Consider the following 25482-nt stretch of genomic DNA (forward strand, 5'->3'; position numbering starts at 1 on the left):
TTGATGGACCTCTCCTCCTTGAATGTATCTAATTTTTTTAGAACCCAGTTATACTTTTGGCCTTCAGAACACCGCTGGCAATGAGTTACACAGATTGTGCATTGTGTGAAGAAGTACTTCCTTTTGCTTGTTTTAAACCTGAAGCCTGTTAATTTTGTTGGGTGACCCCTGGTTTTTGTGTTATGTTAAGGGGTAAATAACACTTTTTCTTCACACCATTCATGATTTTTCAGACCTTGATCATATCTACACTCAGTTGTCTCTTCTCCAGGCTGAGCATTCCCAGTCTTTTTAATTCTCTCCTCATATGGAAGCTGTTCTATACCCCTAATCATTTTTGTTCCTCTTCTCTGTACTTTTTTTCCAATTCTAATGTATCCATTAGACATGGGGTGACCAGAACTGCACACAGTATTCAAGGTGTAGGTGTATAATGGATTTATATAGTGGCAAAAAGGAATTTCCAGGTGAGAAATTCTCATGTTTTAATTTATCTTACAACAAATTTGAATATCACCTGCTTTGTCATGTCATAGATAGTCAAAAAGGATCTGTGTTACCTCTATCCTAATCTGCATAATCAGGATGGGAAATACTGTATTATTACAATGGTAACTCTCATTGAGGGACTGTTCTCAGTCATGGAGATAACACAACAGACAGGTGCAGTATTTCTAAATCCTGTTTTGAAAATTGCTTTTATACCTTTCTCTCTCTAAGTGTAATGCATATGTGTAATATAGTTGTTTTTGTAACAAAAAACTAGTTTCCTTGTTAAGTATCTGCTGATTTTTAACCTGCTGTTAGGCTGCATTTCATACAGGGCAAGTGCCGCACATTCAAACTGAAATGTTGTCTTCCACTTCTTTAGACCAGAGGGGCTTCTCACAGTCACAGAGTGGGATGGTCACACAGGGAAGCTGCATCCCTTAAAGGGGTGTAGTGGTTCACTCCTCATGCAGGGTGAAGAACTCTGAGAGACAAGCCTGTGGTGATCCCCTGGTGAGGGTGCAGCTGTGCCTAAATGTTGTTACCTAGCCCAAAGTTACCACACAGCTGTCAGCCTCTGTTCAGGAGAACAGCGACAATAATGTGGCTGCTCAGGACAAGGCTGTATGAAGAAAAATGTGTGGGGAAGCTTGCAAAACACCTGCCTGGCATTGTGTTAGCTCTAGGCAGCGTTGTCTGTTTCTCTCATAACTCGGAGTATTACGTCCACTCACAAACATGTCATGAAAAATAAATGTTATTTTTAAGTACAGCAGAGAGATTGTGAAAGTACAAGAGCAATTTTCAGCCCTCTCCAAAGAATAGTATTTGATCAAACCCAACCCTAAAACAGGTATTTAGAAACTGAATGTGTTCAGACATAATTTGCATTGGAAAGTTTACTCAATATGGCACTGGATATGTATCTATAAAATTAATTTTGAACGTTAATTAAACTGATGTATGGCATGGTTTACCTCATCTAGAATAAGTTTTTCTATGCTTAGTTTTGAAGGATAAAGTTGCATAAAATCAATAACAGTAGAAACAAATCATTTCCTCACCTGAAAGGAGGAAATTACTGATCAAACCCTGTAACCTGCAACCCTTACTCATGTGAGTAGTTCCATTAACTTGAGCAGAACTGCTTCTTGCAGGTTTGGGCCCAAATGAGAAATATTCCAGAATAACTGAAAATATTCCATATCAGTCAAATGTTCAGAAACTTCCTTTTAATAATAATGTGAAGTTATATTTCAGCCCTAAGAAATGCAAAAGCCATGGGTTTTTTATTTCACTGATGTATGCCTTAGGTGTTTGGTAAGGCATGGTATCAAAAACTGACTGCCTTCAGCTATCTGCCAAGGGTAATAGTCACACTGAAAAGTATCATCTTCTTGGTATTATGAAATTGAAGTAATAAATAAAAATGAGAATAACTCATATCTATAGTATGAATATACATAATCTCCTGAACATTACAGAAGAATGATGGTTCTGCGCTCATTGTCAGTTAGAGCATCCCTCAGCTGCTCAACGTATGCTGGCTACCAGCTGGGGATCGTCAGAACTGAAGAGTACTCCAGCCATATCTCTTCAGTGCACCCCAGATAAATCCTCTTTGTTGTACAGAAAGCCGAGGTGCAGAGGCCAGTTACATCAGCTCTATGCTAGCCAAGGATTCTGCTATACCAAGGTGGTCTGTATTTGCGTACAATGGACAGCTTTCTGGTGGCATAAAGGAGCTGCACCATGGGCCAGGATATGGTCCTAAGGTTCGAGATCACATCATATAACCACATGGACTATAATGTGACCACAGTTTGTAAGGTTCTGGTTAACCAATCAAATTCCAGTTTGCTTCAGTACTTTAATGTTAAGTATGACAGAAACATTAAAATAGCCTCTTAAAATCCATTTGAAACAACAAATATTGACATACCTAATGTTAGTTGTTAATCATGGCAAAAAAAAAAAAGGAAAAGTCATGGCCCTGTCATGGAAAAAATGCAAAAGTAGTCATTTTAGTTAAATATGTTGTGGCACATGATAATTTAAGTTGTTTGTAATGAGACATTATGAGAACTCTAATATCCTTTATTTTAAAATCAGAATATCTTAAAACCATGTAATAATACTAAATTGTTAGTTTAAAACCCATGCTCCATTGCAATGGACATATAGGATAAAACTTCAAGGAACAGTCTTGTTCAGTAGTGGGCTAGCAAGCCTGTTGGTGAAATCCTGAAGTCAAGAGAGTTTTGCCATTGACGTAAGTGGGGCCAAGACTTCAACCTGTGATTTTCTGTGAATCATACACACATGCACACACAAACACAGAATTGCCATGGAAGTCACGGCTCTCTAGACATACTGTTCTATAAACAGATTTCAGAATTAATATATTAATATTCTATATTCTGTATCTATCCTGTGCAATTTCTTTCAACATTGATTGCATGAACAGTAATACTGTAACATGCAGTCTCTTGATTTAGAAAATACTTTGTAGTTTGTTTTTCAGTGTAACGTAATTGACTGCTGACTCCCACCTTTTGACTCTAATGTTGCAGGTCATATTTTGGGCTAATAGTATCACAGGTATCAATAGCCCTCTTTACTCATAAATTAATACACTTTATAATTGGATAGCATGGTTAGCAGATTTGGTGGATAAAAGATAAGATATAGTTTGAACTTTCCTTTTGGCAGCCATGCAGATGTAGTTACCTAATTTTGCAAGTGATGCAACCAATATGTTTAAACTGTGTTAGCAAAATTGTTATCAAAACCAGTTTAGCTGGCTTCCAGTCTGGATAAGAATAGCATATTTACATGGCACTCATTTTATGGAGAAAAAAACATCTGTACCTGATGGGAGAGAAAAAATAAATGAACTGGGCTACAAATCGGATGAAATAAGATTAATAGAATACTGAACTAATACAGTAGAGTGATATTGAAGATATTGGATCTTGACTGTACCTTAAAAATAGACAGTGACACAATTAAGAAAAACAAAGACTAGTTAGGAAGAAAAAATGAATAGTGAGAAGTTGCTGTAAGGCACTGACAGAAAGAGGTGTACAGATGTATTGCTCCATTTCAGATCCAGGTTCTTTGGACATCTATGATAACTGATCTTTCATGGTCCACTACCTTTTGTTTTTTGATGTTAATCTTATGTAAGAGTAAACTAAAATGCCTGTGGGCTAATAGTTGTTTCTATTAATACCAGCTGTTTCTAAAAGAACTGTGTCACAAGTCAAGGCCTTACCTGGTGTGTACAGAGAGGGCCATTTGTCTTTATCCAAACCCTCTGACCTGATCTCAAGAAGCAACAAACAGGTGACCTGGATAGTTTTCAAGAGTCTATTTCTGCCATATATTAAATAAATAAAAAAAGATGAATGCTTGGTGCCCACTTCTGCACCTTTTTTCATTTGTGAAACTCCCACACACAATAATTGCAGGACTATGCCATTAGAACTTAGCTCACAGAGACCGGGGTAAGGCCTGAACTTCCTTCACCGAGGCTATGATATGATAATTACTGAACATTCCTAAAAAAATGCAAGAGAGATAACCGAAAACAAGTGAAGAAGTGAAAACGTCAGCTTGGTAGCATTCTTAGAAAGGGAGGAAAATAAGCTAAATCAGACTAGCTTCCAAGTTTATATTTAAACATTGCTGTTCACAAAATGGATGACTGGAAATGTTGTTCAGGATATTTTGTAGGGAGACATGTTTACCATGCACCATGCTACTCCTTCCTTATGTCACTAACTCTTGACTTAATGTTTTTTTTTTTCATTCTAGAGAGAGACCTTTTTGGAGCAGAACCATTTGACCCTTTTAGCTGTGGAGCAGGAGATTTCCCTCCAGACATTCAGTCCAAACTAGATGAGATGCAGGTAATTACTTATTTATCATTTCAATAAATGGTTTCCATTAGCATATGAACACTTACCTAATAAGGGTAAAGTATACATCATACAGCTGTCTTTCTGTTATATAGCCTGTTAAGGATTTGTTCTTTACTATACAAAGAAGAATGAACTTTGATCTTTGTGGAGGGATCCCACTGACCTTCAATCAGAGTTGAACATTTGACTCCCTGAGGCAATCTTGAATGTTCTCAGTGTCTTTAGAAGGAATGCATTTGGCACTTAAGTGTACTAATTATTGCTGGCTGGAAATTTTCTGACATCATTTGATATTTTCTGTCAGAAAATGATGTTTAGTTGAAATAAAAATGTTCTGCAAGACCATCCTGATTTTGACAAAATTCTAAGCGAAACTAGGCAAGTTTCCAGTAGAAGCCTGCCTAGTTTTCTGCCAGCTTACCTGCCTGGCTCCTTGGCAGCCCAGGTTCCTCGGCAGCTGGAGGCTCCCAAGTAATGGGCAGCTCGGGGAGACTTGGAAATGTTTAGAAAAGGTTACAGTGAAACTTTGGAATTCCCCTTGATGGGAAATGTTGAAATTTCATTTATCGTTCCATTTTGTAATAACTATTTCATTTTGAAATTTATTGCGGACTGGGAATTCAAGTTTCTGACTAGCACTAGTACTAATATTTGCATAGAAAAAGGTCAAAGCTAAAGTTAATAAGACATGTGAAATATCACTCAGAGGTTCGGCATCAGGAAAACCTAGCTAGAACAGTTCTACTGTGGAATTTCCACAGCATTGTTTAAATAATTTCTCCAACAAAGGGGGTTGAATTTGATTGCATAATGCATGTGATATCATCCTATAAAGAATGCTAGCATAAATCAATGGTTTAGGCCAAAAAAGACCCCTAAAACATGTTTATATTTCTTTATACTATTTCTAATATCTCTTTTATCTTCTTGTGCTTTCCTGGGTGTTTAGCGTCAGCGATGGTTGGTATATCGTATTTTAATATTAATATTAAATCAACTTGTTATAATTAAAATCCTAAAGAATGGGCATGCTGTATAATTGACATCTTTTATCTTTTATGTCTGTAATTCACGACCATTTTTATGCAAATGTTTTTGGGGGGCTTTGTTATTTTTAAGAGGGGATTGGTTGGTTGGTGGTTTGGGGCGGGGGAGTTGTCTTTCAAGTCATAATTTATAGACTTTTCTCCCAATTGTTCATTTCCTTATTTAAATATGGTTGCTTTTTCCTTACGCACTTACACTGGTATTGTATAAGTTAACTTTCACATTTTCATCATCAGACCAATGCTTGTGAAAGTGTCTCTTCAGGCAAATATTATTTATCAATCTATTCTACCCAAATGTATCTGGAGGGGGAGGATGTTTCTGTCTTGGCTGTTCGTGTTAATTTCTCTTGCATGATCTTTTGACACAATATGAGGCATCTTCCATGCTGGCATATGAAAATATAGGGCTGTTGAAAAACCTGTGGAATTTTTTTGCTTCCATTTCACACTTGAACTTCAGAGGCAAAATTGTTGACATTAAGCTTTTGTATTCTAAGATCTATATAATAAATTAGTTCTTGATTAAGATCAGTCAGTTGCTCGCCTCTTTTTAAATGGAAAGAAATATGAAACAGTGCATGATAGGCAAGTTTGGCATCTTAGAAAAGTCATGGGTGGTTTCTTGGGCCCACAAGCCTATCTAAGGAGTCAGTGAAGATGTGAAAAGAATTAGGAAGAAGAAAAACATAAGCAGTTTCAGTTCCAAGAAACCTAGTGAGGCCAAATACCACATGTTCTGAGGAATATGGCAGTAATGGGGAATATGAGACAAAACTGAAGGCCTCATTTATTCTCTATAGTAGACATGTATGTAGAGCCAGCATGTTTGTACTCATTCACTTTGTAAAAATATAGATTTTCTGAGTTTCAATAAGTGTGTATTTGATCTAATAATACATAATACTGTTATTTATTGGTTGTCTGTCCAGGGAGACAGTTTACATAGAATTCAGCAGTGAAGGCAAGATGACAACTTAGAACAGCTGATCATTCAAGAGAACATAAACCTATTGATATAAGTGGGGAATTTCTAAGTAATTTCCAGTAAACAGAGTTAGTATATCTTTATAGCAGGTACTGTGTGAGACAGACAAAGAGTGAAGGCATAACAAGAACATCAGTAAAACACAGGTGATAAAAAAGCACTAAGTAGCTGCTGCTTGTTATTACTGTCAGCATTGCCAAAAAAAGATGGGCTCAAATTAAATTCTCTGCACTTTTGGGTATCTTTCCAAATCCAACTTTAATTTTGGTCCATATTTCACAATTATGATCTTTCCACTGTCACCGTGAACCCGACCTTTTAGGAATGATCAAAATCCAGACATGTGCTCAGACACATCTCTGGTAAACATTCTGTGACAGGATCCTCTGGGGGTGTAGCCTGGGACTGTGGGACCACAGCAAACCCCCCCGGCACTGTGATCACTCAGCACAACAGCATGTGGAGCCCGACACCCAGCTAGATTGCATGAATGCTTCCAGATCCACTCATGAATCACCCAGAGAAAGGCACCAGAGCCAAATCCCCCCAGTTCCCAGCACCATACCAGAGGAATATACCATCTTGCACTGCTCAAGATGGGCAGTGAAGATTTATTAATTGGTTCACTACTTCAACAATGGAAAGTGGTTATATACCAGCCTTTGTCAAACCTGAGCAGATTTACCACACACTTCAGACAAACTCACTGGTAAAGATAAACAGTTAAACAAATGTATTGACTATAAAAGATAGATTTTAAGTGATATTAAGTGATAGGCAAAAAGTCAGAGTTAGTTACCAAAAGAAATAAAATATAAGCATGCAGTCTAAACTCTCAATCCTATCAGACGGGGCAGCAGCTAGATTAAGCAGTTTTTCTCACCCCACTGGATATTGCAGTCCTTAAGATACAGGTTTGTTCCTTAAACCTTGGCCAATCTCTTCTGTTAGAGTCTTGTCTTCTTCTCAGTGTCTTAGGTGCTTGCAGCATAGGTGAGGGCAGGAGAAGGGCCCAGCACATGGCCACTCTCTCTGTTTTATACCCTCAGTCCATGTGCTTGGAAAACACAAGTCCAGGCATGTCTGGGTGCATTGCTGAGTTTCCAGGCAAAGTTGAGAAATTCCCTTGGTGTGGCCTCATGCAGGTGAGTCATTGCATTGTAGCTCCCTTGCTGGACAATGGTTGTTGATGGGTTGATTGATACCCCGATCTGGTGTTGGTTACTTTCCTTGCTGTTGCCTCTGGGGAGCTAATATTTGGCTGATTCCCCAATTTACAGCATGTTTTAGTGACCACCATACAACACAATTCTCATAACTTCATATGCATTAATGATACACATATATGGATAGAGAAATGACTTTCAGCAGATCATAACCTTTCCCCTGATACCTTACAAGGTATGCTTTTATATGTAAGATCATGATTATATGAAAATGAGGAATATGGGGGTTCCAGGACACTCCCCCAAGGTACAGAATGACACAAATTCCCTCTGTTTTGCTGAAACATTTTCATCCCTCTGTGTTTTTACCATACTTCACACATAAATCAAATTAGTCTTTCCATATTCTCTAATTTCCTGAATTTGAAGTTTCTTAAAGGATGTTACATGGATGGAAACTTTCCCATTTCACAAATTATAGCAGCAGCAGCTGTTATATATTTTAAAGTCACTTCAGTTGATCTTATACAGCTTTCAGAAGTTGTGGCCATTCTTCTTTCTCTTCCTAATGCAATAAGAGGCTTGACTTTATTTTTCCTGAAATCAATCACAGTTAGATAGAGATCATTATCTGCTCAAATACATGTAAATTTGCCATTGGATCATTGGGTCTGTGCTGCTTTAAGCCCAGTGGGTGCAGTCAGACTGACAATGAAAAACAAGTCAACTAGATTAAAAAACAGAAAGTTCTACCATTTACCTGAGCTCAGGACTGTGCTACATCTCTGCAGTGCTGGCCATTGAATGACTGAAAAACGATTGGAATCAATAGTGTGTGTCCTTGCTAGAGCTGGTCAAGCATCTAGATTCCTCAGGTTTCCAAAGTGGATACAGGCCTGAGTATTTCCCCAAGACTGCCCTAGTTGGTTTGGTAACCTATCCTCTGCTCTCAACGTTGTAGATCAGGTGTCTGTACTCAGATTGGTAAATCTGGCCAATGTGTGCAATACCAGTTGTCATGAGATGATGCTGATCTGCTCTGAAAGGGGGCGGCCTTTCAGTGGCTTTGAGCTATGTCTACACTTAAAACGCTACAGCAGCACAGCTGCTGCTCTGTAGCTGCACAATTGTAGCATTTCAGCGTAGACACTTATTACAGCGACAGGAGAACCCCTCCCATCACTGTAGTAAATCTACCTCCTGAGAGAATTCTTCCATCAATCTAGCATTAGCTTCTTTGGCATTTAGGTCAGCTTAACTGCATCACTCAGGGGTGTCAATTTTTCATTTCCTTGAGCAACAATGGATCTAACTTTCTAGTATAGACCAGCCCTGGGTTTTTACCTCTTAGAGACATCCCAGAAGGTAGTTTGGGGCAATTGCTTTTCTGCATCAAGGATCTATCACATGGAGTTCTCCCTCTCTCCCTGCCTTTTGTATGTATAATTGGCCCTTAAGAGGCATAATCAAGAGGCCATGAGCTACAGTGTTTCCATTACGCTTTTTGCTCTCATCTCTGTTTCTGTTTCATCTGACTGTGGCAGGGCTCCTGAATGACTTACCCAATGTGTACTAGCTATTAGGGAATGGATGATGGTTAGCTGACTGAAATTGAGTCTGGACAAGATTGAAATGACAGTGGTTGGATGAAGGAAGTGACTGAAAAATATGCTGTCCTTTAACTGAGTGTGTTTATCCACCATTTGGTACTAAAGTTCACAAGCTGGTGGTCCTGTTTGATCCTCTTCTGCTGTTAAACAGTCATGTGGCCACCCTGGCCAGGACAGTGCTTTTTCTACTCTGTGTCTCCTAGAAATTGAAACCATATGTTTGAATACGGACATTGCTATTGTCATTCATGCTTTCATCACTTCAAATTATGCCACTAAAATATGCTGAATTTGGGGCTCTCATTGACTCAACTTGGAAATCGAAGGTAGTGCAGAATATGCAGTTTGCTTAATAAGGGGAGTTTCTTACCATGATCCCAGCCACAGATCGCAGCCTTCAATGTACCCATCCTTCCCCAAAGACTGGAGATGGGCATGGTTGGGTGCCCTTGAGATCAACAGATTTGAGCTATTTCAGACCCAATGGGGAGTGATTTCCAGGGTTATTGACACAATTACTGCTTGCACTTTAAAAATTCAGGAAGAAATTACAAAGTCATGGTGACCATGCTGTTTTATTGGCATTGACAGCAGCATCTTCAGTAAAAAAAAAAAAATCCTGCCCGTTTGCAGAAGCTAAAATACATATATATAATGATACAAATAATATATTTCAATGTGTTGTGCTTGTACATGATTCCCTTTCAATGAAAAAATGTTGTGTATTATAGATATTAAATACTATTTTATGTACAACAAATATTATGAAAAATATATTATTGACTGCCCATAACATATTTAATATCATTATTTTAAAAAGAATATTCTGACTTCTAAAATAATCCTGCTTTTCAAAAATAATGAAACAAAGCATAAATGCTCATCCATTTTTTTCCAGCCCTGGCATTTCAACTGACATCATTATTATTACAGCTGAAAGTGTTGGTCTTTGGGAGTGAAAGGTGAAGGGAGATATACACACTGCAATCTGGGTTTCATAATAATATACAGCACCTTAACCCATATAATTTCTTAAAACCTGTGAATATGAATTGTGTGCCTGAAAGCCTGCACAAAGCTTTGATTGTTCTGAGTTAACTGTGAGAGCTACAGATAAGAGAAATTATTAAAGTAAAAGTATCCCATGGCTTTATAAATCATCTCCCCTCCATAGATGCACACAAAGGGCACTCTCATCACCCAGATCATCCCCTTTCCTTGCAAAAGGGAGTTCATCTGACTTCACAGCACAGTTAACACCCCTTCTCCTGTTACCTAGACTCTACAGAGGATAACGGGAGTCAGCAAGCTAGGGGGGTACCTGTTGTTTTCCCCTCTTCCCCCATGAAGCTTAGACAGAAGAAATATCATAGCCAAGCTGGTGTGAACTATAGAACCTTAAAAAGCTGCTGGCCAAACTTATAAGCAGGTTTAAAAAAGAAAAACAAATTTATGAATCTAAGATCACATTCAAGAGCATGATATGCCCATGGAAACTTCTAAAGGCTAGTGCTGTGCTTGACAGTTTGGATCTGCAGATTACAAAAAACAAAAAATATGTTTAAACACCAAACAAAGAGTTGTCAGATTAAATTCAGCCCACTTTTGAGAGAAGAGAACTCTTGAAAGAAGCTGAAAAATGTCAGTCTAAATTTTTATACACTTCTGAGGGCTCCTCTTCTTCAAAAGTAAAATGGGAGAGATTTCAAGCAATCCATGGGCTGTTTGACATTTATGTGACACTCGTCACATTAATCAATTAGTTTAATTGACGCCAGTGGAATTACTTATGTGAATAAGGCAGACAGGATGTGATTTAAGGAGGAAGGAATGTACTTTCTTTACAAATCTGCTGTAAATTTTTAAAAAATGTAAAATAGTTATAAAAATATGTGAATAATACGTAAAGCTAATCATCAATATTTGTGTGGGGAAGATGCTTTAAACTAGATAGACATAAGCACCTTTTTAGTTAATGCAAATAATAGTTTTTGCATTTTAAATAAAGGGAAAAAATGTTAAATTTTCCTTTTTTCATTGGTATCAACATCTTGTTACTTTTAGGAAAATATTGACTCTACCCACATATTTTTGCCAAAATGTATAAAAATGAAAAATCTGAAAAAGGTAATAATTTGTGAAATATAACCATCATTCCAAACTGTAGTTCATTTAAGTCAGGAACTAAGTGGATTGAAGTTTTATGCCATTCTACTACTTTTATTTGTGCCATTGTCAGCCAGATTTTAGGCCAAGTCCTGATGTCCTTACTGAGTTTTACTCCATGCTTTCAATGGGAATTTGGTAAGTAAGGAGAGCAGGATTTGACCCTGGTGTTGATAGAATGCTTTTGATAAGGGTTAACAGTCCTATCTAAGCATATCTTCCAAATGGTGCATTCTTGATAAGGACAACTGTTTACAGAAGGAATTTCTATTCTTTCTATTTAAGAATCATAGAAATGTAGGGCTAGAAGGGATCTTGAGAGGTCATTTAGTTCAGCCCCCTGGGCAGAGTCAGGACCAAGTAAACCTTACCATCCCTGACAAGTGTTGGTTCAACTTGTTCTTAAAAACTTCCACTGGTGGAGATTCAACAACCTCCTTCGGAAGCCTATTTCAGAGTTTAACTGACACTTGTAATTAGAAAGATTTTCCAAATATATAAACTAAATCTCCCTTGCTGAGATTAAACCCATTATTTCTTATCCTATCTTCAGTGGACATGGAGACCAATTGATGATCACCATCTTCTTTATAACAACCCTTAACATATTTGAAGACTGTTATCAGATGCCCCCTCAGTTTTCTTTTTTCAAGACTAAACATGCCCAGTCTTTTTACCCTTTGCTTATAGGTCATATTTTCTAACCCTGTTACATTTTTTGCCGCTCTCCTCTGGACTCTTTCCAATTTGTCCAGATCTTTCCTGAAGTGTGGTGACCAGAATTGGACACAGTACTCTGAGGCCTCCCCAATGCTGAATGGAGCAGGACAGTTACTTCCTGTGTTTGTCATAGATTCTAAGGCCAGAAAGGGCCACTATGATAATCTATTGAGTCCGATGATTTTTAAGTCTATTCATGTTAACACTGTAGTTCCTGGCATTATAATAATATTTTATCTTGCCTTTTTTGGAAATCCTTATTATTCAAGAAAGCTGGTTTTTATGTATGGTATTAGTTAAGTATCTGGCAGATAAACCAGCACTTTCCTTTAGTCCTGAAGTTTGCTAATTACAATCATAAAGGACAAAAGACATATTAATAAAACTCTGATACAATATGGTACATGAATTCTTTGAATGGATCAAACTTTGTGTAATATATCCCATTCTCTTTGCCATTCATATTATAGACATATGAACATTGAGTTATTTTTGTTTGCTTTGTAAATTTAGAATATTGGAGAAAGTTTAGAAAGGACTGGAGGCCTAAACTTTGTGATGGAAAGGGTAGAGCCAGGTCACAGAGGGACAGACAAAGGAGACGGTTGGAAACAAAAACAAAATAAATTCGTCAGGCAAGAAATAGGCTAGAAATATGTAAAAGGCAAAACATGCTGCACACAACAGGTGATAAGTAACAAAACATCAGTTTGGACTAAAAAGACAGGAATAAGTGAAAACAGCTGTTCTGTTTCTGATGACCAATAAGAGTTGGGAGATTGGAGCCCAAAAACAAAGCTTGAAAAGAGGAGGGTCCTGTACTGTCAGCACAGTCTCCAAAATCTCCCTAAAGTGCTTTTCAAAAATGGAGGGCCTGGCTCATTCCTTCCCCACCTACAGCAGGGATCACACTGGCCTGAGGCACCTGAAAGCACTACTCCCCTGTGCTGTGTGCCATTTCTCACAATGTGCAGTGACAAGGACAGGACACCCTGCAAATACACAGGTTTCAGTGTGTCTCCTCAGGTACCATTTTTGTCATGGCCCTAGCAGGAGTTTAAAGCTGTCCTCCATGGCAGATGAATCTCTGTAGTCCCTCTGCTGGTGTACCTGCACCAATGAGCCCTGGAGAGCATGCAGATTTTCCCCTTTGCAACATCAGGAATGAATCAGTTCTTTGTATGTTTTAAGACCTCAGGAAAGGTTTCATACATATTTAACTGAGGGTTTTAAAAGTTAGCAGAGCAAATTTAGGGCTTGATTCTGTAAGCTTTACTTATGTAAGTAGTCCTTACTCATCAGAGTGTTCCCCTTGAAGTCATGAAGAGTATGTGTTGTACCAACACTGGTAATGTGTGCAAGGTCAGGGCATTAGCCTTTGTGTAAGTGGGCACAACTCCATTCATTGCATTTAATTGAGACGTGCCCACTTACACCAGACCACATTATAATTAAATCCCTTGAGCTTTATTTTATTTCTCTTAATATTATTTTCCAGCCATTAATAATCCCAAGTGGGATTATTAAATATTTTGACATTTTAAATTCTAGCATGTGACTTGAATTTTTTCATGAGTTGAGGCTAGCTGAATCTGAGATTTTCCTTTTATCTTTAAAAGGTATCTTTTTGATGTACAACACATGCATGCTATTTATTCATGACAACCTAATGAGAGTTGTACATAAATAGGAGACTATATCTTCAGAGTTTGAGTTTATATCTAACCACAGTAAGGGTGACTTCAAAATGATTATTTTGTCTTAGATGCTTTATAAAAACCACATACTGTTTACTTCATACCGCATCAGCAACATTTCCCAAGTACATCCTACTATCAGGAAAAACCTGAAATGAGCATTACAGCAGGAGCTACTCTGGTTAAAATTATCTTGGCCTTTCCATTCAGCCCCCTACTTTTCTTCCAATTGCTCGTAAATGCAATATTTTCACTTATCAGAATGAAATTTTCCAGGCTTCGTCTCTGCTCAAAAGTGATGTTTCTTTTAAAGTTCAAGCCAAAGTAGTTCAGCATTTTTTAAGATGAGGAGAGTGGGGAAAGACAACAAAAACACTTTCTCCATCATAAAAACAAAATGCTTTGGGTCAGATTCCTGCCCTTACTTACATTGAGTAGTATCTTACTTCACAAGTAGTCCTGCTAGAGTAAGTGGGATTACTGATGGTGTAAAGTACTTCTCAATGAAAGGGTGGCAGAATCTGGCCTTTAATTTGTTTTTAAACACTTCTACCATGAACACAGAAGGAGAAAGTTGAAATTTGACATGAAAATAAAGAATAGTCCTGAGAACCATCTTTGAATTTTCTAATAGCAATCAGTTTTGATTTGACCAAATTATGTGCCTTTAAAATGTATTCCTTGAACATGCACATTGAATATGGTATGATTTTTTTCACTTTTTAGCAATGCACTTTGAGTGAAGGTAGGTTGTGCAGCACTTGCACGGTTGATTTAGCTGCACAGTGTTTGTTAAAGGTAACAGACCCAGGTGAAAGAGAATGTTAGAGTTCCATGGTTCCACACTGAGAAGTGAGGAAACAATAAAGTTAAGGTTGCTTATGTAACTTTAATGCTGACTGCTTGTGTGTATGGATTTTGCTACAACCTAGTGGTATGATCATATGCTGTTTCTCAAAACAATATGATAACGGTATAGTTGTTGCTACAAATTTAGATACACAGGTGTAACATCTTGAATATTTTATTCCTTCTCGTACACTGACACTGTTTTAATTGTTATAACAGTCCAGTATATATTAACTTAGACTTTTTATACGTTGAGGTCTCCTCTGTATAAGCTATGTCATATAAGAATGCAAGGCCAAATTGTGCCTGGATTTCATGTGTGAAGAGTGAAGGAGGTGGCATAAGAAGCCTTCTTTACTGTTGTGTGATCCATGTGGGATCTAGGACGTTTTGCAGCCTCTCTGTTAAATGGAGAAAAGGGGCTGTTATATCCGTATTTCTTTTGAGTTGAGGAGGTCTCCACCTCCCCATACATCTCCAGCCTGTAGTGTTGGTGAACCATGTGGAGATAGGTAGTTCCCCTGAGTAAGTTTGTTGAAACAGAATGTTTTCTAGTGCTTCACCAGTGTCCTGAAGCATTCAGGGTAGTTTTGTTTTGTTTTGTTTTTCAACCAGGAGGTCAACATTTCTTAGATCCAATTCAGGGGATGAGGCAGCTAACTTAGCTACGCACTCCTGGAAGTTGCAGTAACTGAAAGTGATAATCTCCCAGCAATATCCCTATTAAAATTGTAATAAGGAGTTTAATATATTGTGGGATTTACCATCCCTGGAGAAATATAGCAGTATTAGTAAGGATTCACATGGTGAATTTTTTGAAAAATTGTATCAGTTTAGTAAACATGTAAAATACCAAAAATGCCATTATATGCCATTAAATCTTCAGAAGTTTTTCACATTAGCATAGCTACAAACCATTCTTTCATTCTTTTACCACTTGATATTATTCATTTTGTGTTTTAGGTGCATATTGTGTATTTGCACTCTGTTTCATGTAGTATTTTAAGACATTTATGTATTTGTGCTACATTTTTTTCTTCTGCACCTACCCTGATTAAAAGGAACTTATTAAAACTCAGCCTTGGAATATGACCATTTTTTAAAAATATGCATGATTCACTATGTGATGTTCATATTAAATTCAATTTGCATTTTTGCACAAAGCCAAAAGATTCTGACTTTCTGGCACTGAAATCTTGCATCCTTGGGACCTGTTCAGGCAAAATTGCTTAACTTGACTCACATGAATGGTGCCACTGGAGCCTATGAGGACTACTTATATGCCTACAGATAAGCGTGCATTCAGGAGTTTGCAGGATTGGGGTTTATATATGTGGAAAAAGACTATCTTTGTATTAACTATATCTGATTTTTTTTTACAGGAGGGGTTCAAAATGGGACTAACTCTTGAAGGCACAGTATTTTGTCTGGACCCGCTAGACAGCAGGTGCTGATGCCAAGACCAGAAGTTGGAAATTCTTATATGATCCTTTATTTTTAATTCAAAACAAGTATTATAGATGTTATTCATGTGCCAAAAATTATATTTTTAAACATGTTAACTCTTGTGAGGTTTGCTTCTGTAAAACTCCAACTTAGGTTCAGTATTTCCCTGTACAAATGTAAAAAGTCACACTTGTATATGAAATATGAATTAAATTACACTGTTGTATTTCTCGCTCTCATACTTGGACAGACATTTGCAATACCTAATGAGTATTCACTTTAAGCTGGGAAAGTCCTTTAATGAACTCATAGATACCTTTCTGTTAGAAGACAATATAATTTTTGCATAATATTTGCCTGGTGACATTTTAAAATTAATCACCTCAAGCCACTATTTAATTTCAGGTCAATAGGATGAGTATTGTACAGTAAAAATTTTAAATACCAATTAAGGAAGTAAAACATACTGAAAATTAGTATGTACATAACAATTAAATCTGGATGCCATGTAATTAATTCGAGTTAACTATACACAATCACTATACTATATGAATAATGTTATTGTTAGTCTATTACAGCTGTAATATTTTAGGCCTTTAATTCACATTTTAAAAAGTAAATATAACAGATTAATTGTCAATATGCTAGCTAATGTTTGATAAGTGCATTAGGGAGGTCTAGTATACATGTTACAGTTATTTTGTAAAATGGACAAACTTAATGCTATGCATTTCTGGTTTGATGTTTTACAGCTAAGCTAGTTGCACATATTGTATCATGTTTGTAATTTGGAATTCATTACATGACAGCTATATTTAATGTTCTGAAAACTAACACCTTCATCCTAAAGAACATGTGGTAACCCCACTGCATTCACTGGGGCTACTCGTGTGTAAAAGTACTCGCATGCTAACGTGTTTGCGGGGATGGGGCCTTCATATGTTGCGAAACAGTGTAGTGTTACTGTCAAATGTCATGCTGCATTACAGCTTACAGCAACAACTCAGTGCCAGCTACTAATGAAACCTTAAATACCCATAAATAGGTCACACAAAGAGCTAGATATTAAAAATATTTAAAGAAAGTAAGATTCTTGCATTATGATGAATAATCATACACACAAAATATTGCTGCTAAGTGTTAGTATGTTGTTGACTTGTCTTTGCATACTTTTCGTTACCCTTTAACATAAACAATAAGTGAACATTTGGTTTGTGAATGTTTGCATTCAGCCACGAATTTGTTCCTTAATGTTTATACTTTGCCATGATTTTGTTCAGTATGTACAAATCATGCCCAAATTTTATGCCAAGGATATTCCCTTCCATCTATAAAACCCTCATTAACCCCCCCCCCCCCTTTAACAACACACATAAGTAGAGAAAGAACTTTCAGGGGATTTTTAGTAGGGTTGGTTGGGGTCTTTTTTCCCCCAGAAAGACTCACTTTTTTGGTACATTATGGTTCATGAAATGTTGCTTTTGAGCTTATTGTCTTAAGGTTTACACAGAAAAAAAATGCATTTATGCAATATTACATTTAAGCATATATGCTTAGGCCCCAATTCAACCAAGTACTTAAGCACATATGTCATGTTAAGTATAAGCGTAGTCCCATTAGCATCAGTGGAGGCTACTCATTTGCTTGAAGTTAGGCATGTGCTTAAGTAACTTGCTGAACTGGGATCTTAATGTTCTACTTTATGTAAGTCTTCCTCTCTTATTCTTTGCTCAACATTCATATACATATACACACACGCACGCACTCACACATATGTATAATCACTAACAAATAGAGTAGTATATGTTTCATAAGCAAAAGTCTTTATAATTTTGTTTGTCTTATAGTATTTTGGAATTTGTATAATGAGGATGTTTAGTAGCCATATCAATGGCTTTTTTTAACAAATAGAATTTGTATTTTTATTGTACTTTAAAAAGCTTTATGTAATAAGCATATATTTAGTGGCCATTTACTATCAATGGTAACACAATACTAAGATATTTGCACATTTTAAGAAACCTTTTTCTTTACTGATTTTTATGGCAATTGACTCTGCAAACGGCATGATTAAATATTATATAAATTGATCAGTACAAAAATACTTAAATCAACAGTGCATTTTTAATGAAAATGGTTAGTGATCTGGTTCAAAATTGTATTTCTATGTAATCTCAATTGTCTGTTTAATTTTGCCTAAAATAAATGTTTTTAAATAAATTGCATTGTAGAACATACTATTAATTCAGTAAAATACACAGAACTCAGTGGTGGGAAAGGCACATGAACACCATCTCAATAAGCCAAGAATTGCGTGGCAAGGGATCCAGTACTTGAAAGTCTTACACATGTGCTTAGCTTTACACATTGTGGGAGATCCTCGGCATGTGTAAATTGTTGTAAGGTTACTCTTACTTACTGGAATTTGACCTCTTCTTCACGGGTTAGAGAAAGTTTCCAATAATAAGAGATGTCTCATGTCCCATACATCCTGATATTTCATACAGGTAAGTAGAAATATGCTCTGCTCCCCCAAATCACAAGTCTTGTTTTCATTCTTTGCCTGTCACCCAAAAATACTAATAATAGGGGGACTGATCCTTATCTTGTTTAAATTTTCTAGTGCCTGTAATGGGGTGGTTACCCCACTCCTGAAATAAGAGGAGAGAGAACAGCTGGGGAAAGCTGACTGAGTAGCTGACCACAGGTGTGGCCAGCTCAATCAGGGTCCAGCTAGCCCTGTTAAGAGGGCTGTGAGGGAGGACCTGGGAAAAGAGTCTCACTCTAGCCCTGGAGTGAGAAGGGCTAGCTGCCTGGGAGCAAGGTACCTGAAGTGGAGCAGTACTGGGGAAGGGCAAAGGGAGCTCCAGCCTGATAAACCCCCAGGCTGCAGGCCTTGGTGAAGACCTACGAAAGGTACTGGGGCTGCAGAGGGGCAGCATGGGGATAGGCAAAGGCAGCAGGTCCTACCCCCTTGCCAATGATGAGTGGCCTTTACAGACTGCGGTCTGCCCCAGTGAAAGGGGGCGAGATGATTACTGGCAGTAGCCACGGAGGCAAGGTGAGTGTAGAGGGTTGGGGGTTCCCCAGGGAGGGAAGACCCAGAGTACTGCTGGGGCAGAACCCCAAGGTAAAGAGCACCGGGGTCTGGGAGGGACAGGGGGGCCAGCAGCAGGCGAGACACTGGCCAGTAAGAGGTGTCCCATACACTGGAGAGCTAATTTCCAAGATGACCAGCAGGAGATGCTGCACCGGTGAGTCTTTGCTTTGCTACAGTGCCATTGACTTCACTGTAGCTATGACCCATGAAGTCAATGAAGTAGGCTTGCTGCTGCAGGTGGTAAAGCTGGTCATGAAGAGAGGACACTAGTCACTCAGGCTGTCATTCTGATGAGCACTGTCATTTCATGAGTACTAACTGATCAAAAATAATCTAACCTTTTTTTAATTTTCATAAAACATTACTGGGCACTTTGATTCTTTACTGGAATTATAACTTATTTATGCTTTTTTAAATCTGGAAACATTGGAACTAATTGCAAGCCTTTCACTGGCGGAAGTTGACTTCAGATGGAACTCTGCACATGGGGGGTTTGCGGCTGTGGCCCTGTCATAAATATAAAGGGAAGGGTAACCACCTTTCTGTATACACTGCTATAAAATCCTTCCTGGCCAGAGGCAAAACCCTTTCACCTGTAAAGGGTTAAGAAGCTACGGTAACCTAGCTGGCACCTGACCCAAAATGACCAATGAGAGGACAAGATACTTTCAAATCTTGAGAAGGGGGGGCGGGGAACAAAGGGTTAGTCTGTCTGTGTGATGCTTTTGCTGGGACCAGATCAGGAATGCAGCCTTACAACTTCTGTAAAGTTAGTAAGTAAGCTAGCTAGAAATGTGTTAGATTTCCTTTTGTTTAATGGCTGGTAAAATAAGCTGTGCTGGATGGAATGTATATTCCTGTTTTTGTGTCTTTTTGTAACTTAAGGTTTTGCCTAGAGGGATTCTCTCTGTTTTTGAATCTGATTACCCTGTGAGGTATTGACCATCCTGATTTTACAGAGGTGATTCGTTTACCTTTCCTTTAATTAAAATTATTCTTTTAAGAACCTGATTGATTTTTCATTTTTCTTAAGATCCAAGGGTTTGGGTCTGTGTTCACATGTACAATTTGGTAAGGATTATTATCAAGCCTTCCCCAGGAAAGGGGGTGTAGGGCTTGAGGGGATATTTTGGGGGAAGATGTCTCCAAGTGGGATCTTTCCCTGTTCTTTGTTTAAAACGCTTGGTGGTGGCAGCATACGGTTCAAGGACAAGGCAAAGTTTGTACCTTGGGGAAGTTTTTAACCTAAGCTGGTAAGAATAAGCTTAGGGGGTCTTTCATTCGGGTCCCCACATGTATACCCTAGAGTTCAGAGTGGGGAAGGAACCTTGACCGGCCCCTTCAAGTGCTAACAAGGAATGGGTATGTTTAATAATCTCCATAAAATTTGGAAATGTGAACACACCTGTTGCTGTTTCCCACAAGCCAGGTGCATTTACTCCTTTCTATCAATATTCTAAAAGTGTCTATTCTTAATTTCAATCTGTTAAAGCAACATGTAAGTGCACATTTCAGATATTGTAGATTCACATTGTGCAGCACGGTCATTCAGTAGTTGACCCTGTCCTATTGAAGTCAATGGGAAATTTACCACTCACTTCAATGGGAGCAGGATCATGCCTTCAGAACTTGTTTATCAATTGCCAAAAGTACTTCCAGTTTGTCAGTTTTTTTTCTTTTAAAAGCATGCTCTATTTTCCAATGCTTCAGGATCTCTGCTGGTCTTTTTAGAAGACATGGCATGTTGTCTAGGACTCAGAGCAGGTGACTGTGAATTGGAGGTTTTTTGTCCTAATTTCAGGCTCTGCTACTATCTCGCTGAATGACCTTGGGGAATTCACCTAGCCTTAGCCTGCTGAGCTCTAAAATGGGATTAACAACATTTACCCACCTCATACTTGGATAGTGAGGCTCACTTAATAGTTTGTGTTTTGGATCCGGAAGTCTGTGCTGTATCAAGCATAAAAGAACATACTGTAACAGCTGGGAGTTGCCAGATTGTCTGCTCTTTTCCTTCTTTCTCTTGAATGTTTTTTTTTCCCTTGCTGGATCTCTGAAGTGCTGTTATTGACTTATAATACTACACAGCTGTGACTAACCCTTTTCCTCCACGTGCATTATTATATTCTAAGTTCATCTGTCAGCTGATTGAATGCCAGGCTAATGCACCTTTCTGAGTTATGCCAACACCTGGAAATAAGATTCTGAACTTGTATTTCCACAGCACAGACCAGGTTGATCTAACTGAACTTGCCTAACTCGTGTTCTCAGGTTCACATATATCTTAGCAGAGAAACTTTACTAGCTAACTGATCTGCTCTTTTCCTCTTTCTCTTGTTCAGGATCTTTCTATTTTCTGATGGATTAACAGAGTGATGTTATGGGCTATTCTCAGTTGTAACCCACTCCCTTCTGCTGCAGTTCTTGCTAGTCTGTTTGGTTTGCAAGTTGTCTTGTTTTGTCCTTCCAAGGCCCAGAGGAAATTTGCCACAGCCAAAATAGCTGTCTCGATCACCTGAACTACTTCCAAAGACTGGTTCTTTCCTGTAGTGAAGCCTTTTTGGCTTCATTTCTGGGGGAAAAAGTGGCTGGAGTCTTCTCACACTTGCAGAAGTAAGCGTGATTCTGTAATTGCCAAGAAACGGAGTTTGACTCAGAAGTTTATTATAATTATTTTTCACTGTGTTGTCTCGACTCTGCAGTGTCTAGTTCCCAGAGAGTGGATTCTATTTCACAAAAGAAGTCTCTGCTGCACATGAAAAGAGTACTCTGCCTAAGACCTCTCTAACCAAACAAGAAAGGGTCCCATCTTCATTCTAGCCTATCAACCATTTAAAAAATCTTTACCCATGTACAGTGGGGGTTTTTTTGTTTTTGTTTTTTTTTTTAAAGCACAGGAAGACATTTTTAGTTCTCTTCTGGCCTTTATATTTGCCAGAATTGGCACCAGGCAATCGATCAACTTCATTTCTTTGATATTTCATGCTCGTTGTAGCCAGTAAGACAGTGAGAGCTTTTCTTAAAAACAAACAAACAAAAAACCCAGGAAGGATGTTTCAGAGGACGTATACTTTGAAAATCCATCTAAATAGCTGTCCAGGCATTTTAAAATTCAACCAAAGATGTCTGTTTCCAATAGGTCATGTCCTATACATGTAACCCTTCTGCCAGGTGAAGCCAGCAGCAACAAGGGCCGGGTTCAGTATCTAGAGGTTCCTTTTCAACAATACAACACAAAACCAGCTTGAGCCCCCACCCACTGACCTGAGACAATTACACACCACACCCGGAGCACCTCTGAGGGGAAGTATTGCCTCTTAGTGTCCTTTTCCCCTCAGGGTCTTAAGTCCAGCAACCCTAAAGTCCCTTTAACATGCCCATCCCTTCTCTGTACCCCACTCACAGTTGCTGTCCTTGGCCAGTGCAGCCCCAGAGTTCAGAGGTTCATCTGCGAGTTCACCACCCACCCTGTGTGGAAGGTGGTGGGGCGGGGGGTAAGGAGGCACCTTACAAGCTGCATTGCTTGGGCACTTGCTCATCGCCCCAATGGCCGATTGCCACGCCACTGCAGGGCTCTGCTCTGGCCCTCTCCACCAGACCCCCTGCTGGCCACTTGCCATGCCTCTCCACCAGCCATCCTGCTGCCTGCTCACCAGAATGTCTTCAGGGCCCACCCACACACTTAACACAGCTCTCAGTGATTTCAGCTGTTAGTGGGGGAGCCTCACTGCTGGTGCACACTAGGCAGTCTCTTGCAATAGAGACACTGTCCTAAAGTAGGTCTAATACTTAGACCTAGGTATCGGTGATTTGAGCTCTGCAGCATGTAACAAGACTCTCAGTTGAGTCTAAATTAGCTCTTTTATTATACTATGGAAAAAGAAAGGGTCAAATAGTGTCTAGGACCCTTAAACAAGGCCCCTCACACCACCAGGTACAAGTACTTGTCCCCACCTTCTTTCAACTCATTGGGCTTTGGAACCCATGTCCCCTGCCTACCAAATGCTGTTCAGTTGAGGGTGAGTCCCTCCATTGGGATATGACAGGTACAGTTCTGCTGCCCTCAGTTCACACAACAAGGATAGCAACACTTTATTACTCCTGCCCCAATAAAAAGGAGACTGGGGATCCAACACCAATCACAAGTGATCATTTGGGCAAGCGGTCCCATCATGCTGAGCACTTAGGCAAGGTGGGTGTATCCATGCAAATGAGATCAGCTTCTGAAGTCTTTTTCCACAGCTCACCACTAGATGTCAGGGGAGAGCTCATCCAGACTCTGCTTACATAAAGTTCAGCCAAAGAAAGCACACAGACTGTTATGGATAATTGTCCTCCTTTATAATTCCCCATTAAGAGAAATAAACTCATTCCTTTTGATGAGAGGTAAAGACTTTTATGATATATTATGTTAATACACGAATGTTACACAGTATTTCTCATCAATTAAATATGAACCAGATTAGCCATTATTTAATTTTGTCCTATTCTTCTGGAGGTATTTGACAACTTTTGTCAAATGTTAGTGCTACTGCAACTGTGATCTGTAATTCACAAGAAAAATTCTTTAGTCTGTACACCAGCAGACTTATTTTATGTCACATCTTACTAAAAATACTTGTATATCCAAATGTTTTCATTGGACTTGAAATGCTTTCTGGACCTAGGAACACACTTCTTTACCACTCATAACAGAAAACTTAATGGAGATCACAAAATTTGTGTGTGGTGGGTTGAAGGTTTGTGAACATGTGGAGTTGTAATTTTACCATTTGTTTATAACACAACCACAACTTCATGAAGTTTCGTGACAAAAAAATTACTGGTTTTGTCTTGACACTGCAGGTTTTCATGTAGCTGTTGTGCACAACATAATGAGAGGACAATTTATGACATTTATCTGATATGAACACACAGGACCAGTCTGTGGAATAGTAAGATTTCTAAGTTGTTTTGAGGATTTTGTCAGTTTTCTCAATCATTTTCTGCCTCACACAGCAGCCAGAATGACTGTTTGGCTCTCACGCTAACTTTCTTTAGTCTAAACAACAAGGAGTCCTTGTGGCACCTTAGAGACTAACATTCATTTGGTAATAAGCTTTTGTGGGCTAGAAACCACTTCATCGGATGCATGGAGTGAGAATCCAGGAGCAGGTATAAATACGGGAAAGGATGCGGGGGGAGGGAGTACTTTACCAAGTGTGAGGTCTGTTAATTGATTTATCTCATTAGACTGCAGGAAACTAAGGGAGGAAAAATAACTTTTGAAGTGGTAAGAGAGCGGTCCATTACAGACAGTTCACAAGAAGGTGTGAGTAACAGTAAGGAGAAATTAACTTCCCCAATACTAATCCAGGAGCAGGTATAAATACATGAAAGGATGGGGGGCTTTACCAAGTGTGAGGTCAGTCTAACGAGATAAATCTCTTTATTTATTTTTTTCTTTTCTCTTCTTTTTTTAAAGAAAGCTGTCTATACAGCCCTAAGTGGGACTATAAAAAGTTGCATTCCATACCCATTATTAACCCTTTCAGCACTGTAGTTCCACTGTAACAGAAATCACACACACCTACCTCTCTCTCTCGCATGTACACCCCTTTTTTTTTTTTTTTGGCCATGCTCTCTACAGGATTAACAAGAGTGCATGGCAGCTGTACAAGCTGCTGTGGCAGCTCTAAACCAACTATGGAGTCGCATATGTAGTATGTCTTCCAGGGATCAGGTCATCCAGGTTTATGATAACCTTTATATAAGTGGAGTAGCACAAAGAGCCTGGAGTCAGCCCAGGATCTGAGCCTATGTATGTTTGTGTGCCTGGTTTGTGCATTTGGGGGCTGAAAGACAGATTTTATTTTTATTCCACTTTCAGAAGTTTACAAGGGATGTCAATCTTTATGCTCCCAGGGCATAAGCCAATATCTAACTGGGGAGGTTAGTGTGATGGGGCAGCTGCCCCTCACTGGAAGAAAAGGGGCTAAAAGGAGCCCTAGGGAGGCTGTGCTGGAGGCAGCCAATTAGAAAGGGGCTGAAAGGAGTAGCCAGTCATGGTCTGACAAGCTCATAAAAGAAGGGCTGCAGGGCAGAGCAGAGTTCAGTAGCTGCCTGGAGCTTGAGGAGGGAAGATCAAGCTCCTAGCAGGAGGAAAGAGTGCCATCACCCTGGACAGAGCAGTGATTCCAGCAGGAACCAGGAAAGCTAGAAAGAGCTCCTGGCTAGCTGCTAAGACAGGCAGGCTGAAGACCTGAGGTAAGGACAAAAAGTGCTGGGGGGCATGGGGAG

General features: G+C 38.8%; 1 protein-coding gene across 8 annotated transcripts in view; it reads left to right on the forward strand.

Moving 5' to 3' along the window:
* The window catches only part of GULP1 (GULP PTB domain containing engulfment adaptor 1), a 274829-nt gene extending 256512 nt beyond the window's left edge, over nt 1–18317 (forward strand). For 7 of the 8 annotated variants that reach the window (XM_037912576.2, XM_043525325.1, XM_037912575.2 and 4 more), the window contains 2 exons: nt 4309–4403; nt 16040–18317. In XM_037912576.2, the coding sequence (XP_037768504.1) occupies nt 4309–4403; nt 16040–16111 (167 nt within the window). In that variant the 3' untranslated portion in view covers nt 16112–18317. Of the gene's footprint in view, nt 1–4308; nt 4404–5364; nt 5376–16039 lie in introns of all 8 variants that reach the window. The other variant, XM_043525324.1, reaches the window with a different exon arrangement.
* The last annotated feature ends 7165 nt before the right edge of the window (nt 18318–25482 follow it).

This window comes from Chelonia mydas, chromosome 11 (genome assembly GCF_015237465.2).
Source record: "Chelonia mydas isolate rCheMyd1 chromosome 11, rCheMyd1.pri.v2, whole genome shotgun sequence".
In the NCBI taxonomy this organism is placed as follows: Eukaryota; Metazoa; Chordata; order Testudines; family Cheloniidae; genus Chelonia; species Chelonia mydas.